We start from the raw sequence: 18,484 nt of genomic DNA on the forward strand, positions 1-18,484 counted from the left end.
CTGCATTTGCTTCTCCAGTTTGCTTCTGGGTTTTTTCTTTTTTGGATTTCTGCAATGGGCATGATGTTAAGAGCAGAAAGCTTTAGGGTATTGGAGTAATTTATAGTCTGCACTGAACTTGGTCGTAAAAGTGAGAAGAAAGACGCTAGCTTTATACTGTGTGCAGTGGCCATTTGTGGTATAGCTACTTCATGCACTTATACAGAATACTGAAGTGGGTATTTTTTATCCCCTTCCCCTTTTTCACTGATTTGTTCACTGGATGGATTTGAAATGTTCCTGTTAGTTATTTAAAGTACCAAGTAAAATCTTCAGATAGTCTGCTTTGCATGCTTCAGGTGATGGCCTTGCCACATGGCAGAGGGGTTAAACAGAAATGGGATTTCAGTCAGTGAACTGAGCGGAGCTGTTTTAATGTGGAGATTTCAGCATGTAAATATTTGCATGTGCATGTTTAGAGCCTGAAAACATGTCGCACAGAATCACAGAATGTTAGGGATTGGAAGGGACCTCAAAGGATCATCTAGTCCAATCCCCCTGCCGGAGCAGGACCACCTAGATTAGATCACACAAAAACGTGTCCAGGCGGGTTTTCAACATCTCCAGAGAAAGAGACTCCACAACCTCTCTGGGCAGCCTGTTCCAGTGTTCTGCTACCCTTACTGGGAAGGAGTTCTTCCTCATGTTTAAGCGGAACCTCCTAGGTTCCAGCTTATATCCATTTCCCCTTGTCCTATCATTGGATGCCAGTGAGAAGAGCCTGGCTCCATCCTCATGACAGTCACCCTTTACATACTTATAAACATTCATGAGGTCCCCCCTCAGTCTCCTCTTCTCCAAGCTAAAGAGACCCAGCTCCCTCAGCCTTTCCTTATAAGGGAGATGCTCCACTCCCTTCATCGTCTTTGTGGCCCTGCGCTGGACTCTCTCAAGCAGTTCCTTGTCCTTCTTGAACTGAGGAGCCCAGAACTGGACACAATATTCCAGATGCGGCCTCACCAGGGCAGAGTAGATGGGGAGGAGAACCTCTCTCGACCTACTAACCACACCCCTTCTAATACACCCCAGGATGCCATTGTCCTTCTTGGCCACAAGGGCACATTGCTGGCTCATGGTCATCCTGCTGTCCACCAGGACCCCCAGGTCCCTTTCCCCTGTGCTGTTCCCCAACAGTTAATTCCCCAACTTGTACTGGTACATGGGGTTGTTCTTACCGAAATGCAAGACTCTACGCTTGCCCTTGTTGTATTTCATTAAATTTCTCCCTGCCCAACTCTCCAGCCTGTCCAGGTCTCTCTGAATGGCAACACAGCCTTCAGGTGTGTCAGCCACTCCTCCCAGTTTAGTGTCATCAGCAAACTTGCTGACCATGCACTCTATTCCCTCATCCAAGTCATTGATGAATATGTTGAACAATACAGGTCCCAGTAGCAACCCTTGAGGGACTCCACTGGATACAGGCCCCCAACTGGACTCTGTCCCATTGACCACTACTCTCTGGCTTCTATCCTTCAGCCAGTTCACAATCCACCTCACTACCCGATCATCCAGACCACGCTTCCTTAGTTTAGCTGTGAGAATGCCCTGGGAGACTGTGTCAAATGCTTTACTGAAGTCAAGATAGACCACATCCACTGCTCTACCACCATCCACCCACTGGGTGATGTCCTCATAAAAGGCTATCAGGTTTGTCAAGCACAACTTCCCCTTAGTGAAGCCATGTTGACTGCCCCTAATGACCCTCTTATCCTTGATATGCCTAGAGACAGCACCAAGGCTAAGTTGTTCCATTAACTTTCCAGGGATGGAGGTGAGGCTGACCGGTCTATAGTTTCTTGGGTCTTCCTTCTTGCCGTTTTTGAAGACCGGCGTGACATTTGCTTTCCTCCAGTCCTCAGGCACCTCTCCTGTTCCCCACGATTTGGCAAAGATGATGGCAAGTGGCCTGGCAATGACATCTGCCAGCTCCCTCAGCACCCGCGGGTGCATCCCATCTGCCTGTTTTAGGCAGACAGAGTACTGTTTGTATGTATAAGAAATAGAAAAGATGTATATGATAGTAGAGTGGTACAATTCTGCTAAGAGTGTTTGTCTGTCTTGTGCTTCTGAAACAGTGATAAAGTTCTAATGCTATTGTGCAGCTTTCTTACATTATTCTATACTGTTTTTGGTTTTATTGGCTTAAGAACATCCACTTAATCTAAGCATGACAGGCTTTTAGAAGCATCAGCACTCTGGGCATTAAACCCAACATGCTTTTCCAAAACCGTTTTTCAATAAAAACAGAATCCTATTTTGTTTTTGGCAGATGAATGATGGACCTTTGTGCAAGTGCAGTGCTAAAGCCCGACGAACAGGAATAAGACATGGCATTTATCCTGGTGAAGAGGTAAGTGATTCTAAGAACTGCAATTATGAATACAAACTTGCTGCTGTAAACTCATACTTGAGTTGATTTGAGGTTGTTTTTCCATGATTTACAGGCTGAACTAAAACTCCTGTGCGACTTTAAATTGCTTAGTTGTGTAACCTCATATTTAAAATGCAGTACTGGTAATGAAATCCACCTAAAACTGTGGAAAATTTTTGCCTGCATTTGTTTGGTTCTAGGTTTTTTATTTAATGTTTCTGAAACACAATTACATTAATAAAAAATAACTTGTGGTCAAAGATCTGCTATCTTCAACTAGATGAGTATGTTATGAGGACCCTCTTTGTGAAGAGATTGCTTTAAAAGTAAAAGTAAATAAAATAGTAATTCTGCTGCTGACAGGAGCAGGAAGCTTGTCAGGAGGTGTTCTTGCCATAGCACTGGCACTTGTCTGCACCGCAAACTGTCAAACAGTTCTTTATGAATATGTAATTAGAAAAAAATACTCCATCAGCTTCCTGAAACACATTTTAGAATGGTAGTGCCTTTCTTTTGAAAAATGTAGAAATAATGTTTGGTTATTTTCCTTAGAAGTACTCATTTATATAGAGCATACTTTGTGATCGGTATTGTTTCTGCAAATAAAAACAGTGCTTGGGCCACCTCAAGCTTTTTAATTCTAAAATACTTTATTTTTGTGAAAGAATTTGAGAAAGTTAATATGTAGGTTTTACAATTTATGTTTGTAATTTTTCTTCAATAATTTAATTTTTCTGTATACCTTTCCACATATATTTACTGAAACATTCTTTTATTTCTCTGCAGTTAGGATTTGTGACTGTTTCTGTGAGTTATTTTATTTCAGAAAAATAGATTTGGTCTGAAGCTTGCCATAAATCACTCCAGTTCAGGACCGGTTCCTCCCCACATTGTCTCTAGTGCTTTCCTTGCAGAGAAGTAGGGAGAAAATTTTAGCAGGAGAAAACTGGTACATAAAACTTGCTGCATGAAGGCATCTCCTCCCTGAAGCAAGGCCAACTGGGAATTTGAGGTTTCAGAAGATCTCCCAGGATATACTAGTTTTTACAATGTCCTGTGGATAAACCTGCCTCTCTTTAAACTAGCTGGTTTGTAACTGCTTTGTTGCAGCAGTGAGAAGCTTAATTTGGGGCTGAACAGCCAGAGTGATTACCTGACCTATTGGATGGGTTTTGCAAAGTGCACAGAGCTGCATAGTGGTGTAGCTATCTTACCATTGCAATCAGGCCAACTTTTGTGATGCTGTTTAGAGTAGTGATTTTATTTTTCCATGCAGACAGATGTATTCCGAGCAGGCTGGTGGCAGCCTGTGAACTGCAGAAAGTTGGGTGTAGAACATACGAGAAACTGATTTTGTCTGACTGCTGAGGTCTTTAAACTAGACTGTTTCAGAACAGGCTGGAAGAAAACACGAATCCCAGGTGTTGGATGTTGCAGCAGAGTGCACGGAGGGCTGGCTGCCTTTGAACCTCGCAGGCAGGCGTTACAACCTGGCAGACAGAGCTGCCTCTGTGGTCATAAACTAATCCCTTCTCTTCAGGCCCCAGATTTGCCCCGAGCAGACGGACTGATACCTGTCTATCTTGACAACATGCTTTGAGATCTTGTTGTGTGAGGTCCAGGTTCCTTTTCGTAAGCTTTTAAAATCAGTTTCCTGAAACAAATTTATATAAAAGAGGAAATTAGTCTGCTACATAAACGACTAACTGCTGTGTGTAAGATAGCTGGAGAGTCAAATGGAAAATGAAAAAATTACAGCGATGTTTTTCACCTTCTTTTCCTTTTGAGTAGCTTTAAAAATATTTCTGAAAGTGAAAATGTAGATAAGACCACGCTTTCGCTCTTCCCAGAATGCTTAATTATGACTACCTGATTTTATTTAATTTTTCCTAGTGCATATTTCATGGCTATTAGAAATGCTTTATTCTCTCTTTTAATCTAAATTTGCCTTGACTTTACACATAGTTCTACTTATCTCTTTCTTTAAGCCCATTAAACCATGTCGCCCCATGACCAACAATGCTGGAAGACTATATCACTATCGAATTACTGTGTCGCCTCCCACAAACTTCTTAGTGAGTACTTTATAAATAATTCTAACTAGGACTCTAATTTTGTTTTCTATGATGGGAGCAATACTGCTTCTTGCTTACTCTGTGGGTTTGTTTGCTTTTTTTAGACAGACAGACCTACTGTTATTGAGTATGATGACCATGAATATATCTTTGAAGGGTTCTCAATGTTTGCGCATGCCCCTCTAACAAACGTAAGTATGTTCATTACTACATGTATGAGATTTGTTTAGAAGGTAAACTGTTTCCGCCCTGAAGTAGAACTTCTCTAAAACAACAATATATGTATGTTACAAACTTCTTGCCAGCACTGGGGACGGAGGAAAGATCTTTGTGCTAATGAGACTCAGGTTTTATCTTGACTAATTGTGGTAAGCATTGTCTTTGAACCGTTACTGAGAGAGACTGTGATGTGCATCAAAGTAATATTTTTACATGTTTCACAGTTTGGAAGTGAAATAAACCATGGAATAATTTGTTAAAACTGTTAATTGGATTTAAATTGGGTGAGGAGGTTTGTTAAGTTGGAAAGTTTAAAGAAAGGGCAACTGCAACAATGAAAGGTTTTCCGTTCAAGTGACAAATCCACTCAAAAGGGATTATCTGTTCTAAAAACTTACCTAGGTGTATCCACTATTTTCTAATATCTGTTCAGCTTCTTCAGGAATTAAGCAAGTTCTGATTTTTATTGAAAGTTGTAGGCATTTAAAAGCAATTAATTTTTTGTTCTGAAAGCAAATATAACAAGAAAAGGACATGCTTGGTACCCGACTGCTCTGCTTTTCTGATATAAGCTGAGTTAGCTGTATCTGAATGAAAAATATGCAAGGACTTAATTTCTGTACACTTTAAGATTTTTATGATATCTTGATATTTCAAAAACTGTTTTTTCAAATGCAGTAGTGTTTGTTTATTTCCTTGGTTTTATACCTGTTACTGGCTACACCACCAATGCCAAAACCCAGTGTAAGAATGGTTATCAGTACAGGACTAAGATGTTAGAATACTGGAACTGAGAGGCATGGAGAAGAAAGCATTTTTTTCCTGACAATTTACTCCCATAATGTATGTGACAACACTTTACTTTTGGTGAGCAGGGCAAAGGGCTCTTGTTGACAAGAAATCAGTGAGAGAGTGGAGTTCAGCCTCTGGCTTGGCAGTGTGAAGCACTCCTGCCCAGTAACATTAACTCAGCCTTGGGGTTCAAGACAGATTTGTCCTAAGGCTTTACATTTTCACTTTGCAAACGAGCAAAAAGGAACAGTTTTGGTTTACTCTCGTTAAAAGGATAGAGAATATATATTATCTTTATAATCTTTGTTTCTACTGCATGACAGGAAGGCAGAGAGTTATGGAAATTTATTCTACACAGAGAGCAAGGAAAACTCTTCTTGTATGACACGAATAGTCAGTGAAGACATTGAACTTACTCTTACTGCAAAGTGCCTGTGTTTTCTCTCGTTCCAAATAGGGAAAGTGATCAGCAGCCAATGATTATTTTTTTAGAGTTGAATACAAAGCAACACCGTATTGTCAATTCCTGTTGCTGACAGGTATAAAGCACTTTGGAAGGTGTCTCTTACTGTCTTGAAATGATTTTTGACAACATAAAAAATGCTGTTTGAGAGACATTTTGGAACACATTTGATAAAAGGGAGGTGGCAAAGGGTAGCGAAAACAGAGATCCAAACACCAACATCTTCAAATTACAGAAATTTTGTTCATTTAAAGTCTTAGCTTTGCATGCTGTTACAGGTCTTATTACTGTCATTACTGTTACTCAGTAGTAATTCAACAGGTCAGATGTTAGGGAAAATAGTAGAGTCATAAAAGTTAAGTTCTATACTTATATATATACATATATATGTAAGTTATATACATATATATACACACATTTAAGTTATATACAAATTATGTATATAATTTTCTTAATATAACTGCCAAAACCATTTTATATTACCAATCGTGTGTTCCTTTGCTATGTATTTGCTTGTGTACATGAAACTAATTTATGTAGATTTTGATGGTGGTCACTTCTCTAAAGCATTCATTTTCTATTCAATACAAAGAAAAATACCCCTGGCTACTGAGTTTCTGAATCAGAATATCTTCTGGTTGAACTTACATGTTAGAAAGTAAGCAAACACTCCCTGTATGGTTTTTTTTTAATGCCCTGCTGATTTAAATGTGAGAGATTTTCCTCAGGTTGTAAATGGGACATTTGATTTCTAAGGGTTTTATTTTTGTATTCACATTTAACATTGTTTCAAATTGTAGGAAATACAATTTTTGTTTGGTTATTTGGTGTAGCTCCTTAGTTTATCATACAGATATCAACAGATTTTTGTAGACAAAGTAGTCAAATGTTTGACAGTGGGCTGAAAGAAGATGCAAGCAGAATATTGCACTTCTGCTAAGTCTGTTGATTTCAGTGCAACCCCAGCACGGTTCAGATATTTATTTGTGTGCTTATCAATGCAAAATAACCTTGGGTTGCCTCAGACCATTGAATTGTTCTAAGATTCTTTTGTGCTTGCCAGGCTAGTGAATAGTAGAACTTGCTAAGAGCTGTAGAAGTGTAAGGCAGAATTAAGCATTTCTGTAGTCTTGTATAAATTTAGCTTTCTTTTGTTTTAAAGAATCCCATTTAAAAAAACCCCAAACACACCCCTTCAGCAGTCCATGGACTTTGCAAACAAAGGAACCTTTTTTCAAAGGTGAAAACCAGGAATTAGATGTTTGTCTTACTAGTTAGTTGAGTGAACCGCTGTCAATGTGTATTTGATGAAATTAGTATAAACCTATAAATTTATCCTGAAGTTCTCACATTGTGTTGCCATGACTTAAAGCCATGTTTTATGACAGTATAGCTAACAGAATTGGCAGCGTGCAAAAAAACACTGTGCCTTCAGATCTCTGTATCAATCTGCCATGCTGTGTCACCAACAGTAAATTCGCTTCCAAATACAGAAGTCAGAGAAGATACGGGTTTACTGAGCTTTGCTTTTTCTTCTAAACAAAATTTCATCTCCAGTAGATGGCATTGTTTGATCTTCCTTTGTCGTCTCTTCTGTCAGCCCTGTGTTATTAGAGAGTGGATGTTAGAACTGTTACTTCTCGTGCACATGCTTGTGTTCCTGCCTTTGCATGATCCCCCAGAGCAGCTGTTTTCATAAGTCCCCTTTTCAGCAGACAGTAATACCTTTGCATACAAAATTGTATTAACTATATGTTTGATGCTGGATATTTTTTCATGCTGAATTTCTATTTTCCTTCCAGATTCCTCTATGTAAAGTAATCAGATTTAACATTGACTATACAATTCATTTCATTGAGGAGATGATGCCTGAGGTAAGAAGGATAATTAGTCAAAAAGTCAGAGTGGGTTATCAATTGTTGACATGCTTAATGGATTAAACGCTTCAGAATCCCATCTTGTGAGGTCTCTAAGAGACAGGCTGTGTTCTGAACGAATGGCTGAAAAGAAACTTCCACTTACAGGTACTAGCATAAATCCATCTACCTAGGCTATCGTACATTAAAATGGAATAGTAAGAAGCGCTTATATCCATAGCTTCTTTTAATTTTAAATTATATACAAGGTATGTCAGGTACTCTTATCTGTAAGCTGAGTTAGGCATTATCCTTCTTTTACAGATGACAAAAATAAGGCATATGGAGGTGCTGATTTGCCAGGACCACATAAGTTAATGACAGAGCTGAAACTTAATCATGAATTTGAAGCTCTGAAGATTGCTTATCAGTACTTAATATAAGCTGTTGCCAAAACAAATTTCCAGTGGATACAAACAAAGCACATTCAGTTCATAATCTCTTTTTTTTTTTATTGCAAATTAATCCCTGGTGAAGCCAGTTTGTGAAGTAAATTGCTGCAGTGGAACAGCATGTGTAGGTACAGAAACACCCCTGCATATTAACTACAAAGATAGGATCAGTGTTTAATTTAGTCACATATATTTACATTTTTCTTTCTAGTTATCTTTTTGTTGCTCAACAGCATCTAAATATATGCAAGAGCCCAGAAATTCCTTCTCAGCAAGATTAACATGATCAAAGCAATTCATTTTTAGATACTGAATCTGCTGTATTGTCTCTAAATCTTGTTCTAAAACAACAAATGGCCACCAAGCAAAATAGGAAATTTGACCTTTTTTGGACTCTAGTACTACAGCCATTGATACAGCAGTATTTGCAGAGTGTCTTTACTAATGCCTCCTTGCTAAAGACATTTTGTTGTTGGGTTTGGAATTTATGGCTGGTATCATACAATTTTCATCAACCTGGCCTGATTTTGTTTACTAAGGAAGGCTTTTTAAGTTCATTCATTTCTGAATGAGTGCTCTTTGCTTTAGAGAAGTTACTTCCCCAATTGATGAGAAGAATCTCTTTTTTCTTTTCTTTTTCTTTTCTTTTTTTTTTTCTCCTCTCCTTTCCTGTTTGCTCTTGAGGTCAAAGTCCTCAACTTGCGTTGTACTGATACACTGCTATGGAAGTGATCGTGAGATCACAGATGGTGATTTATAAACTTTCATTATGAACATGTAGGAAAAAGTGAATTATGAAAAAGATGCTTCTCAGAAATATGTCATATGCTTAGCTTACTCAGGTGAAAAGGATTTTAGTACGTGATGAATTATTGCAGATCCATAATTTCTGCCTGTCGTGTTGATTTGGACATTGACTACAGAGTCTTTGTGGCAGTGCTTTCTGAACAACGCTTTCTGAAGAGATCACTGTCTTACGTTACAGTAGATGATTACAGATATATCAATACTGTTTCCAAAGACAGGTGTCTAGTGGTTGACAAATATGAAGACACTGAGATTTTTGTTGTTTTATTTAAATATATTTGAGTGGCACTATTTGTGTTACAGTATTTTGTAATTATAATTCTGGTCTATTTTTTCTTTCCCCAGAATTTTTGTGTGAGAGGTCTTGAGCTGTTCTCTTCATATCTATTCAAAGATATTTTGGAGCTCTATGACTGGAATCTTAAAGGTAACTTCTATTTAAGGAAAAAAATCATACAAACCCCCAATTAATTGCAGCTTTTGTAAATAGGACTCTATATTGTTATGTTCTTTTGTTTAAAAAGAAAAAAGTGAGGAGGGCCCTCAAAAGAACAAAGTCAAATGCTGGTTTATATGAGAGGCACAAACTTCCACTTTGTTCTCCAAGATGAAATATATTAAAGTTCATTAGAGTGGGCTGTAGCAATTAAAATGCACAAACTTGGCACTGTATTCTTGCAGATAAACTTAATTTCTACCTTAATCCAAAACTGTTTTTTTAATCAAACAGTAAATATTATCGTGTGTTTAATATTGCACAGTATCGTGTGCATGGTATTTTGAAAGCCAAGATGTCAGCTAAACTATTCTCTCTGCTTTTGCAAGCTAACAAACAAGTTACTCATACGGTATTTCTCTACAGTCAACTTACAAAGCAGTGTCATACAGGCAGCCGTAGAGGGATAACGTATCATTATAGCTGAATGTTTTTGACTTGACAAGGTGAAAATACATGTTTCTATGAAGACTGCAACAAAGGAGAATTTCAGGGATGATCCTTCCCTTGATCTAAAAGAAAACCAAGAATACCAAAGGAATTTAATTTCAGAATCTGTAGGTGTGTTTTTATGTCTTGACTTTGTGTATGCCAATGGACTCTGCACTTACTGCAGTTAAACAGAGGAGCATACAGGTTTTATGCATTTTGTTTAGCCTTCTTTGATTTGATGTTAATTGTGTTCTTATATCAATGTTGTCTTTCATATCACTGGTTCTGATTGTTCTTTCTTTTTTAACACCAGGTAATTACTGGTTTTGTTTTTATTTTCATGATGAAATAGGAAACAAAAAACCCATGAAATAGCATCATGGAAATTTCCTTGTTGTCTTTGTTATTGTAACCAAAAAACACCCCACTAATTGGGAGTGACTAATAAACTAGCACTTGTATTTGTAAGACTAAAGTGAATTAATGATATAAAATAATTATTTTTTTCCTATATCACTGTTTTAAATAAAATTACTGGATTTTTTAGATTCTTTCTATTTTTAAATTCCTGTAACTTTCTTTGAAATTGTCCGTATGAAAGCTTTCACTAGAAGTTAACTCTGTTCCTCTCTACTGTTCATTTTTTTACTTTTCTGATTGAAACTTAAGACCTATCAAATTTAACCACCTTTCATTGATTTCATCTGTGACAGAGTTGCCTTTTCTTTTCTTCTTTTGCAAATACATTGCTGTTCATAAATTTTCCGTATTTTTTTCATATTTAAGGTCCTTCACTTGAAAATGATTCTGTTTGCTGCCCCAGATTTCACTTCATGCCGCGATTCGTGAGATTTCTTCCAGGTAATGTTTGTATTGTGTAGCCTTATGGAAATTAGATCTAAAAACCCCCCCAAAAAAACAACAAACCTGCAAAAAACCAACCCCGCAAAAAAAAAACCCCACACAAACCACAAACATATTGCAAGTCAAATGGTTCAGTTGGTGTAGAGATTTGGTGCTTCCATCTGAAGTCTTTAGTGCTTTCTGACAGTGTGGATGGTTTACTCTGAACTGGGATTCGGACAGGCAGGCCAAGCCTCGCTCCCAGCTTTTGTCTCTGCTGTTGTGATTTTAGGCAGTGCTGGGTCATCCTTGTCCTGTCCTGCGATGGAGCTGTGGCGGCATTTGAGGAGTGCTATTACCTAATCTCACATGTTAAACTGAATTTAATGTCCCCTCTGCTCTTCAGTATACTGTGTGATTATATTCTTGATGTGCAGTTGTGAGAGTCAGCATGATTGGCACTCCGAGTACATGTTCTGATTGTTTCTTTCTTTATCTTAATGCAAGCTTAGACCTTGCAGCAAACAGTGAAAGACAAAAAAACACCATTCCAGTGCAATTCAACCGTAGCCTGCTGGCAAAGGACGAGCTTCAGTGTGGAGTGTTATGTTCATTTTGAGTGAACAGCTTATGCAGGCATTTAACATGTCCTAAGATACTAGGACAGACTTTCAGTTGATATAAACGTCATGGCTCTGTTGAAAATGTGTCCTGCTGAGATCCTGCCAGTGATTGCTCCAAAGGGTTGTGTGGACAGGAGGATGCATTTCAGCTGCTGGACTGAGGGCGCAGATGAGACATGGAACAATCTTCATCAAGAGGGCTGTGGCCTGGAGGTGCTCTCTGCTCTGGGCTTTGAAACTTCATTGGGATATTAATTATAGCTGTAACTAAATGAGGTTTGGCTCGTTACTGTGGAGGGTACTGATGGCTAGATGACTATATTTCTAATTGTCGTTCCTTCCTGGATACACAACACTGTTCAATCAGAAGCAGAGCTCTGAGGCTTGCTAGCAAACATTGATTTGGTTCTGCTGAAGCAATTTACAAAATAAGCCATCAAGCCACATGTGGCTGATTAGCTTGACCTCGTCACAAAATGAGAGCAAGTTTGACCTGCCTGGTTTGTGTAGCTTGAGGGTGTTTTCCTGTCAGTTTGGGGTTTTCATATTCTGATTTATTTTAGTTTAGAAGTCAGCACTTTCTGCGCTGTTGGGTTGTTTACTGATAGGGAGAGATAAGTCTCTATAGCATGTATTCCTGTGTGCTTCCTTTTTAAAGTTCCCAACCTTCTATCTCTTTTTAAGAATATCTTTTTCCTGATATTTCTGCGTATATACTTGCCTTTTAGCATTTTTATGACAGATTTTTTTTAATCAAGTTTGCATTTTATATTGATTATTTTCTGAGATGTCCTTGGAGATTTTTAATTTCCAGAGAGTGGGAATCTATTTCCTTAAGGTATGTTTGCAGAATGTTATATATCTATTCAAAGAAGATATATTGGTGTAATTGATCTCCACACATCCATCAACTGTGTCTTTAATGATACAAATTAATTGCTGATTTCCCATCTCCTCTACTTTTCTTTCTTTCTTATTTTTCTAGCATGGTCTAAAAACAGGAGGTTTGGGATGTCAGATTGTCTACGTGGATTACTTAAGAGACCAGCCTTGGATAGCCCTGAGCTTTGAGCTAATTGTACTGGGTTTACTGAGTGCCAAAGGTGTATACATACTCCAAGTATGTGGAGTAGTTGCTGCGTTGTATTCATTGTGATAGATTTTTATCATGGTAAATATATTAAGAGAGTAAAAGACTAGTAAAAAACATTTGAGATCCCGGGTGCTGCATGTTCTGACACAGGAAAGATCAAGTCTTTAATTACTGTTTAGCACAGCCATCTATAGCAACCTGTACCCATCCTGTACATGGTCTTCAGTGAGTAAGGCTGCACTGTTTTTTTGTAGTGATTGTTGGACATGGGCTACGTCTTGCATGACAGCATAATCTAGTTGTTGACAAAGACAAAAGTCTTGTAAACTGAGTCCCTCTTAGTTTGACAGAAAACTTTTCACATTTAAAAAAGTGCCCCTGTAGCTATTTATAAATATTTCCGGTTTGGGGTATATTTTCCCCATTTAAGATTCCGTCTTGGAGTTTGAATGAGGTTAATTGTTCTAAGAGGCCAAGTTATATCATTCTCTTTCATCTTTCCTGTACCATAGTGTTGTAATCCCAGCTGAAGAAAGAGAAGCGCTTGTTCCCTTGTGTGCCTTGTAGAGGACATCATTTTATGCAATGCTGCTGTTACGCAGCAGTTCTGCAAGGCTTTTCCTGTACGCCTGAGATCACGTTCCTTATACTATGGCATTATCCCCCGTATTGCTCTAAGGCTTTACTTCTGGGTTTTCTCCATTCCTTTTTTGTGTGTGTAGTGATAGAGAATGTACTTAGTGGCAGGACCAGCTTACTCCTGCTCCCTGGGAAAGGGAAATCAACGTCTGTGCTCTGTAGGGATGAAACTGGAAGATGCCTCCATACCTACACATTAACACCCTGTTGTTGAAGGAGGGAGTCGGAGAGATGTGTGTCAAAATTAAAGCGCTGTAGTAACATGTCTGCTTTTTTATTTATATGAGCAGACTATCTCTTGCTCGTCTTTCCTCTTTGCATCTTCGCGTCTGTAACTGGCTACCTGGAGCCAGTCAGATGTTTGCTATACTGTCTTCCTTTGTTACAAGCAGCCTTTGCTGTGCATGTTTCCCAGGGTCTCGGAAGTATTTAGCAGCTTTCTTGTGCACTTGGTTCGTTTAGTGACAGAAGGCAGCATGAGGCTCTTTAGTCTTCCTTACTGCAGGTACAGCATGTAAACACTACAGATGAATTTAAAATGCAAGGATAACTTACTACATTCATCCAGAAGTATCCCGTAAAATTTTCAGTGTTCTGTAAAAAAGCTGCATAAAGGCCTAAAGGCTTTTTAACTACCATTGTAAAAAGAAATATAAAAGGAGGACATAACTGGACAATGTAACTGATTGTTCTGCCTACTCATTTTAAAGTTTTTTCAGGCAAGTTGGAAACTTCAGGTTTACAGTATGATGAAACTGTTACTCTTGCTACCGTTACTGTTGTTGCTTCCAGTTTAGCAAAATGTTTATGCATGTACAGTATTCATAAATAAAACATTTGCCTTCGTATTTGTCAAGTTACTTAAGCATTTTGTGGTTTATTTTGCTCAACCAAATATTTTGTGTTCTGCATATTTTCTCTTTTGCTCATGCTGTAGGAGTGAATATCTGAAGTGTGTTTCATTTATTTATTTATGTTTTTAAGATGGAGGAAAAGAAGTACTTTCAATGCATCAGATTCTTCTCTACTTGTTACGATGCAATAAAGCTCTGGTGCCTGAAGAGGAGATTGCCAACATGCTTCAGTGGGAAGAACTGGAATGGCAGAAATATGCAGAAGAATGCAAAGGGATGATTGTTACCAGCCCTGGCATGGTAGAGCAAATAATTTTGATTTATGAACAATCCAATGACACGTGCATGTCTTGTTTCAGAGGGTCTGCTACAGGCTGAATTGGAAAGGGAAAAGATGGCCCGTGACAGTTGCAGATTGCTATATGAACAGTTCATGGACGTGTTCCTACCCTGGGAAGAATTGCACCCTCTGCTGCCCTATGGAAGGGCAGATTTCCAAATGAGCACTGTTTCAATGTGCACGTTAAAAGGAACAGCTATATTTTATTGTATGTGAAACTGTAGTTTGCTCTTCTGCTGTCTTATTTTCTCAGTGTTTATGTGCATGTTCTCATTTTCTTTTCCCTGACACAGGACCAGAGAATTAGTAACTGTTTGCTCTTTTCTTTCATCTTCCTCTTCTGACTCCTGAGTTCTATTTAAAGTGCTCTATCCAGATTCTGCCCTGAATATGAAAAAGGTGTTTTCTGCCTATGTTTTTTTTTCCACATTGTTTCCATGTTGCTCTCACTCACAGTGAGAAATTTTGTGTACATTAATGAATGCATCCATTAATTTTCAGTGCTAAGCTTGAAACCCCTATGGCCTTATTATTTTTGGAACAATTAGTATTTTAAAGCATATGTTATCCAAACATAGCTCCTTTCAACTCATGTTTATGTGAATTTAGGCCATTTTTCTGACTTTCACGCTTAGGAAATGTGGGCCACAAGAATAGATGATGTCCATTAAAAGCTGCAGGATTCTTTTCGTGTGGTTTGGTCAGTATCGCAAAGTGGTATCTCAGTAGTAGAGGCATGTTTTGGACCTGATATTTTAGACTTGATTTTTCCTCCTTTGCTCATACCTCAACTTCTTAGCATCTCCAAAAAAAGTGTGACTTGGTATCATGCCTAAGGGGAAATTTATTTTGCTAACTGAAAAACTTGTCCCCAAACTGCAGCCAGGGTAACTTCCTAAATAAGGGTAACTTCCTAAATATATTTTTCAAGTTCATGTTTTTAAGTATGGCAGCATTACATTTATAAACTGCCTTATAAGCTAATCATAACTTGGGCAGGATAATTTATTTTTCCCTTGATTTCATTCTGAGTATTTTCATTCTGGCTAACACTGTGTAGACCAAAAGGAAAATAAGATCATCTGTGGGAACATAAAATAGAGAATACATGTGAACTGTCAACATGGAAAATTCTTCCTTAGCTAGTTAAAATTGAGTGCTAAATCAGAATCTCATAATAGAAGTTGTTAGACAGCCGTAACTGTTTAACTTAACGTTGTCTGTGGTTTCTGTGATACACAAGCAAGTCATCAGCATCTGAGTGGTATATGCTGACATAACTTCAGTGGTTTTACTGAAGATATGCTCTTTTCAGCTAGCTGCAAACTTACTTTTTTGTTTAGCGTGAAGGAATGTATATATGCTCCTTCCATGTGTCACTGAACTGTAAATGTCTGTATGCACAAGGCAGTGCAGTTTGTGAGTAGTAGCGTTAATTTTGAGATTTTGTGTGATTTTACTGACTAACTTTGCATTCTACAAGACAACGTTTTTAAACGTGTGTGTGGACATCAAAATATGTAAGCATAAAAGAAATCTGCAGCACTTTGAAGCCTTGTCATGTTATAATGCCATCATTAGAACATGTTTTTTCTCTCAAGAAGATTGCAATGACTTTCTTTTTTGTTTGTGGATTTTTTCTGTTCATTGCAGCATATTCTATTAAGTATGAAAGTATTTTCTATGCATTTTACGATGTTAGCAGATGAAGCAGTTCTGTTATAGAGATAATGTGAAACTGGTTTAGAAAATGACAGCTCTTCAATTTTATCCACTTGACACAACAAAATAAAAATACTGAATTTTATTTTGCTGCTTTCCTCCATGACATCACTTCAGAAATAATAATTCCTCTTCTGAGTAGATCTAGGTTTTGTATTATGTATTTTATGTTTTTAGAAGTGAGTTGTATGTATACATGATGGAGAAAGGCAAAAAAATTGATAGATATGTAAGTCCCATTTACTTCAACAATAGTTCAGCATTAATTAAAACCATTTAATTTATTCACGGTGTTTCCTTAGTTCAGTGAAACTTTGTATTGGAATAGATTTTAAGCTCACAAATTTTAATCCTCTTTAATACTTCACTTTTTCTAAACTATTGCTGCTTTTCTTGTTAGTACAGATATATATGTATTTTAACATACTTTGGTACTACATCTGCATGAAATCTCATGTCTTCTAATATCAGCAAAGCCTTGGTTGAGGTTTAGAGTAGGAAACAAAGATAATGGGCCTCTGTTTTTGATAAGATGTTAAAAGCAAGGTTGTGATTATTAGATGGTCTCTCACAGCACTTTTGAAAGATTGTGGGGATAAAAATCTGGAAGAATAACATCTAATTTGCTTGCATCCTGCCTGCTGGTGTGCAATTTATGCTGTATGTTTCTGTATGGTGCCGCTTGTTCATTTAACCTTCAGAAACAGCAGCAGAGAGGAAGCAAGTGTTCACCGTGCTGAAGGAAAAAAAGCATAGCCTAGCTACACCCCTCCGAACCGTCAGTGAAAGAGCAGTTAAGTCTTAAAGGAGTTCTTTTGTCCCTGTTGTGGTTGGCTGTGTAACTGAGGGACAAAACTCAAAGGCGGTGGCGTCTCAATAGAGAGAAAGAGTCTGGTTTTGAGTGGTCCCTAGGCCACCCCTTTCGCACAGACCCTGTGATAGGTGTCCTGAAAGCTCTTCTCCCGTTCACACTTTCGAGGATCCGATGGCTTCTCTTTAAGTGTCTAAAATGTGAAACACTTGGATAGGAAATTATTCTCTTTAATGTTAAAAATATGTTGATTGTAATTCATGTGTTGAGTATAGTTATTGTTTCGTATTCTGTTAATCGTATTTTGCTGCCTTGGTTCTCAGACGAGTTGCTGTATAGCAAGGCTGCTTTATTGAGGGGGGGATGAGGATGGGACAAGTTCCTCAGTTTTAATGTGAAGAGAGGGGAGAACCAACAAAAAACTTTTGTGAAGATAAAAACTTTTCAAATTGGCTTTGTGCAAACACCACAAAAACAGATGAACTTAAATTTCAGGACTTTAAGCTCCGATTTAGAGAACAACATTCTGCCTGTTACAAATCCTCCCCATATTTTTCATTAGATTTTGTTGTCCTAATTCTTTTTTATTAGAAGTGCTGTGAGGAAAAATTTTTATTTTTATTTTTTTTTAAAAACCTGGCAACATGAGCTAACTAACTTAAAATTATTTTATTTTTCTCTTTTTTTGGCTGGGGAGATGTAACTTTATATTCAGTCATCATGTCCAAAGTGAAGCTGATAAGTATTTTCCCTTGGAAAATGTTTCTCTATCTGAATGTCAAAATTTTAAGTATGTTTTTGTTTTTCTAGAATATATTGGAAATGTGTCCACCTGATGAGGCTTACCTTTATTTCTAGAATGCTTATCCAAGCAGAAAATTATTCCTGTGAACAGTTTTACTAAGGTGCTTTGAAGGGTGAAAGCTTTGTTCTTGACACAGTTTTTATTGTTTTGTGAAGAGAATGGTGGGACCTGTTTCTGCAAGTCTGAAACTCATCTTTGAGTAATTCACAGGGCTAAATCAGAAGTTTTGAGATTCAGGTAACTAGAAGTAATGCCCTTTTTCTGAAACTTAGACAAGCAGAAAGTGTTGGCCTCATCCAGCTGATTGCAAAGTGGGGGGAGTGAGCAGGCACATAACAAAGCAGCTTACCAGGTAATGGAGAAAATGTTTACTTGGAGACAAACTCTGCACCTTCAACTGAGTTTTTAAATATGTTAGATAAGTAATCGAGAGCTCTGTAAGCAGCATGTCTTCTACGGTGATGTGCAATTACTCATTTTCTGCGTTTTTAGAGGTGAAATGAAAGTTGCCTCCTTCTACACTGTGCTTTTTGACTATAAAAAGAACTTTTGTTTTGAAGTGTAAAATGGACAAAAGTCTCTTCATTATAAAAGACTGTATTCCTCATTGTACCTTGCAGGTTAGGAGTCTTTTCTAAGAATAGCATGACAAAAATTTTTTTTTTAATGCTGTTTAGTTGGTGTAATTGAATGGATCTGATAATGGCTTCACTTGCATTGGGAAATCGGGAACAAAACTAATGTTACAGAGG

At 37.7% G+C, this 18,484-nt stretch overlaps 1 protein-coding gene across 3 annotated transcripts in view; it reads left to right on the forward strand.

The window, feature by feature from the left end:
• The window catches only part of DROSHA (drosha ribonuclease III), an 83,900-nt gene that overhangs the window by 24,240 nt on the left and 41,176 nt on the right, over positions 1-18,484 (forward strand). For 2 of the 3 annotated variants that reach the window (XM_086609008.1, XM_086609010.1), the window contains exons 7-13: positions 2,309-2,389; positions 4,399-4,485; positions 4,590-4,676; positions 7,762-7,833; positions 9,420-9,501; positions 10,789-10,863; positions 14,185-14,354. In XM_086609008.1, coding sequence (XP_086465134.1) covers positions 2,309-2,389; positions 4,399-4,485; positions 4,590-4,676; positions 7,762-7,833; positions 9,420-9,501; positions 10,789-10,863; positions 14,185-14,354 — 654 coding nt within the window. The remainder of the gene's footprint in view (positions 1-2,308; positions 2,390-4,398; positions 4,486-4,589; positions 4,677-7,761; positions 7,834-9,419; positions 9,502-10,788; positions 10,864-14,184; positions 14,355-18,484) is intronic. The other variant, XM_086609009.1, reaches the window with a different exon arrangement.

This window comes from Tauraco erythrolophus, chromosome 3, assembly GCF_009769465.1.
Source record: "Tauraco erythrolophus isolate bTauEry1 chromosome 3, bTauEry1.pri, whole genome shotgun sequence".
Lineage (NCBI taxonomy): Eukaryota > Metazoa > Chordata > Aves > Musophagiformes > Musophagidae > Tauraco > Tauraco erythrolophus.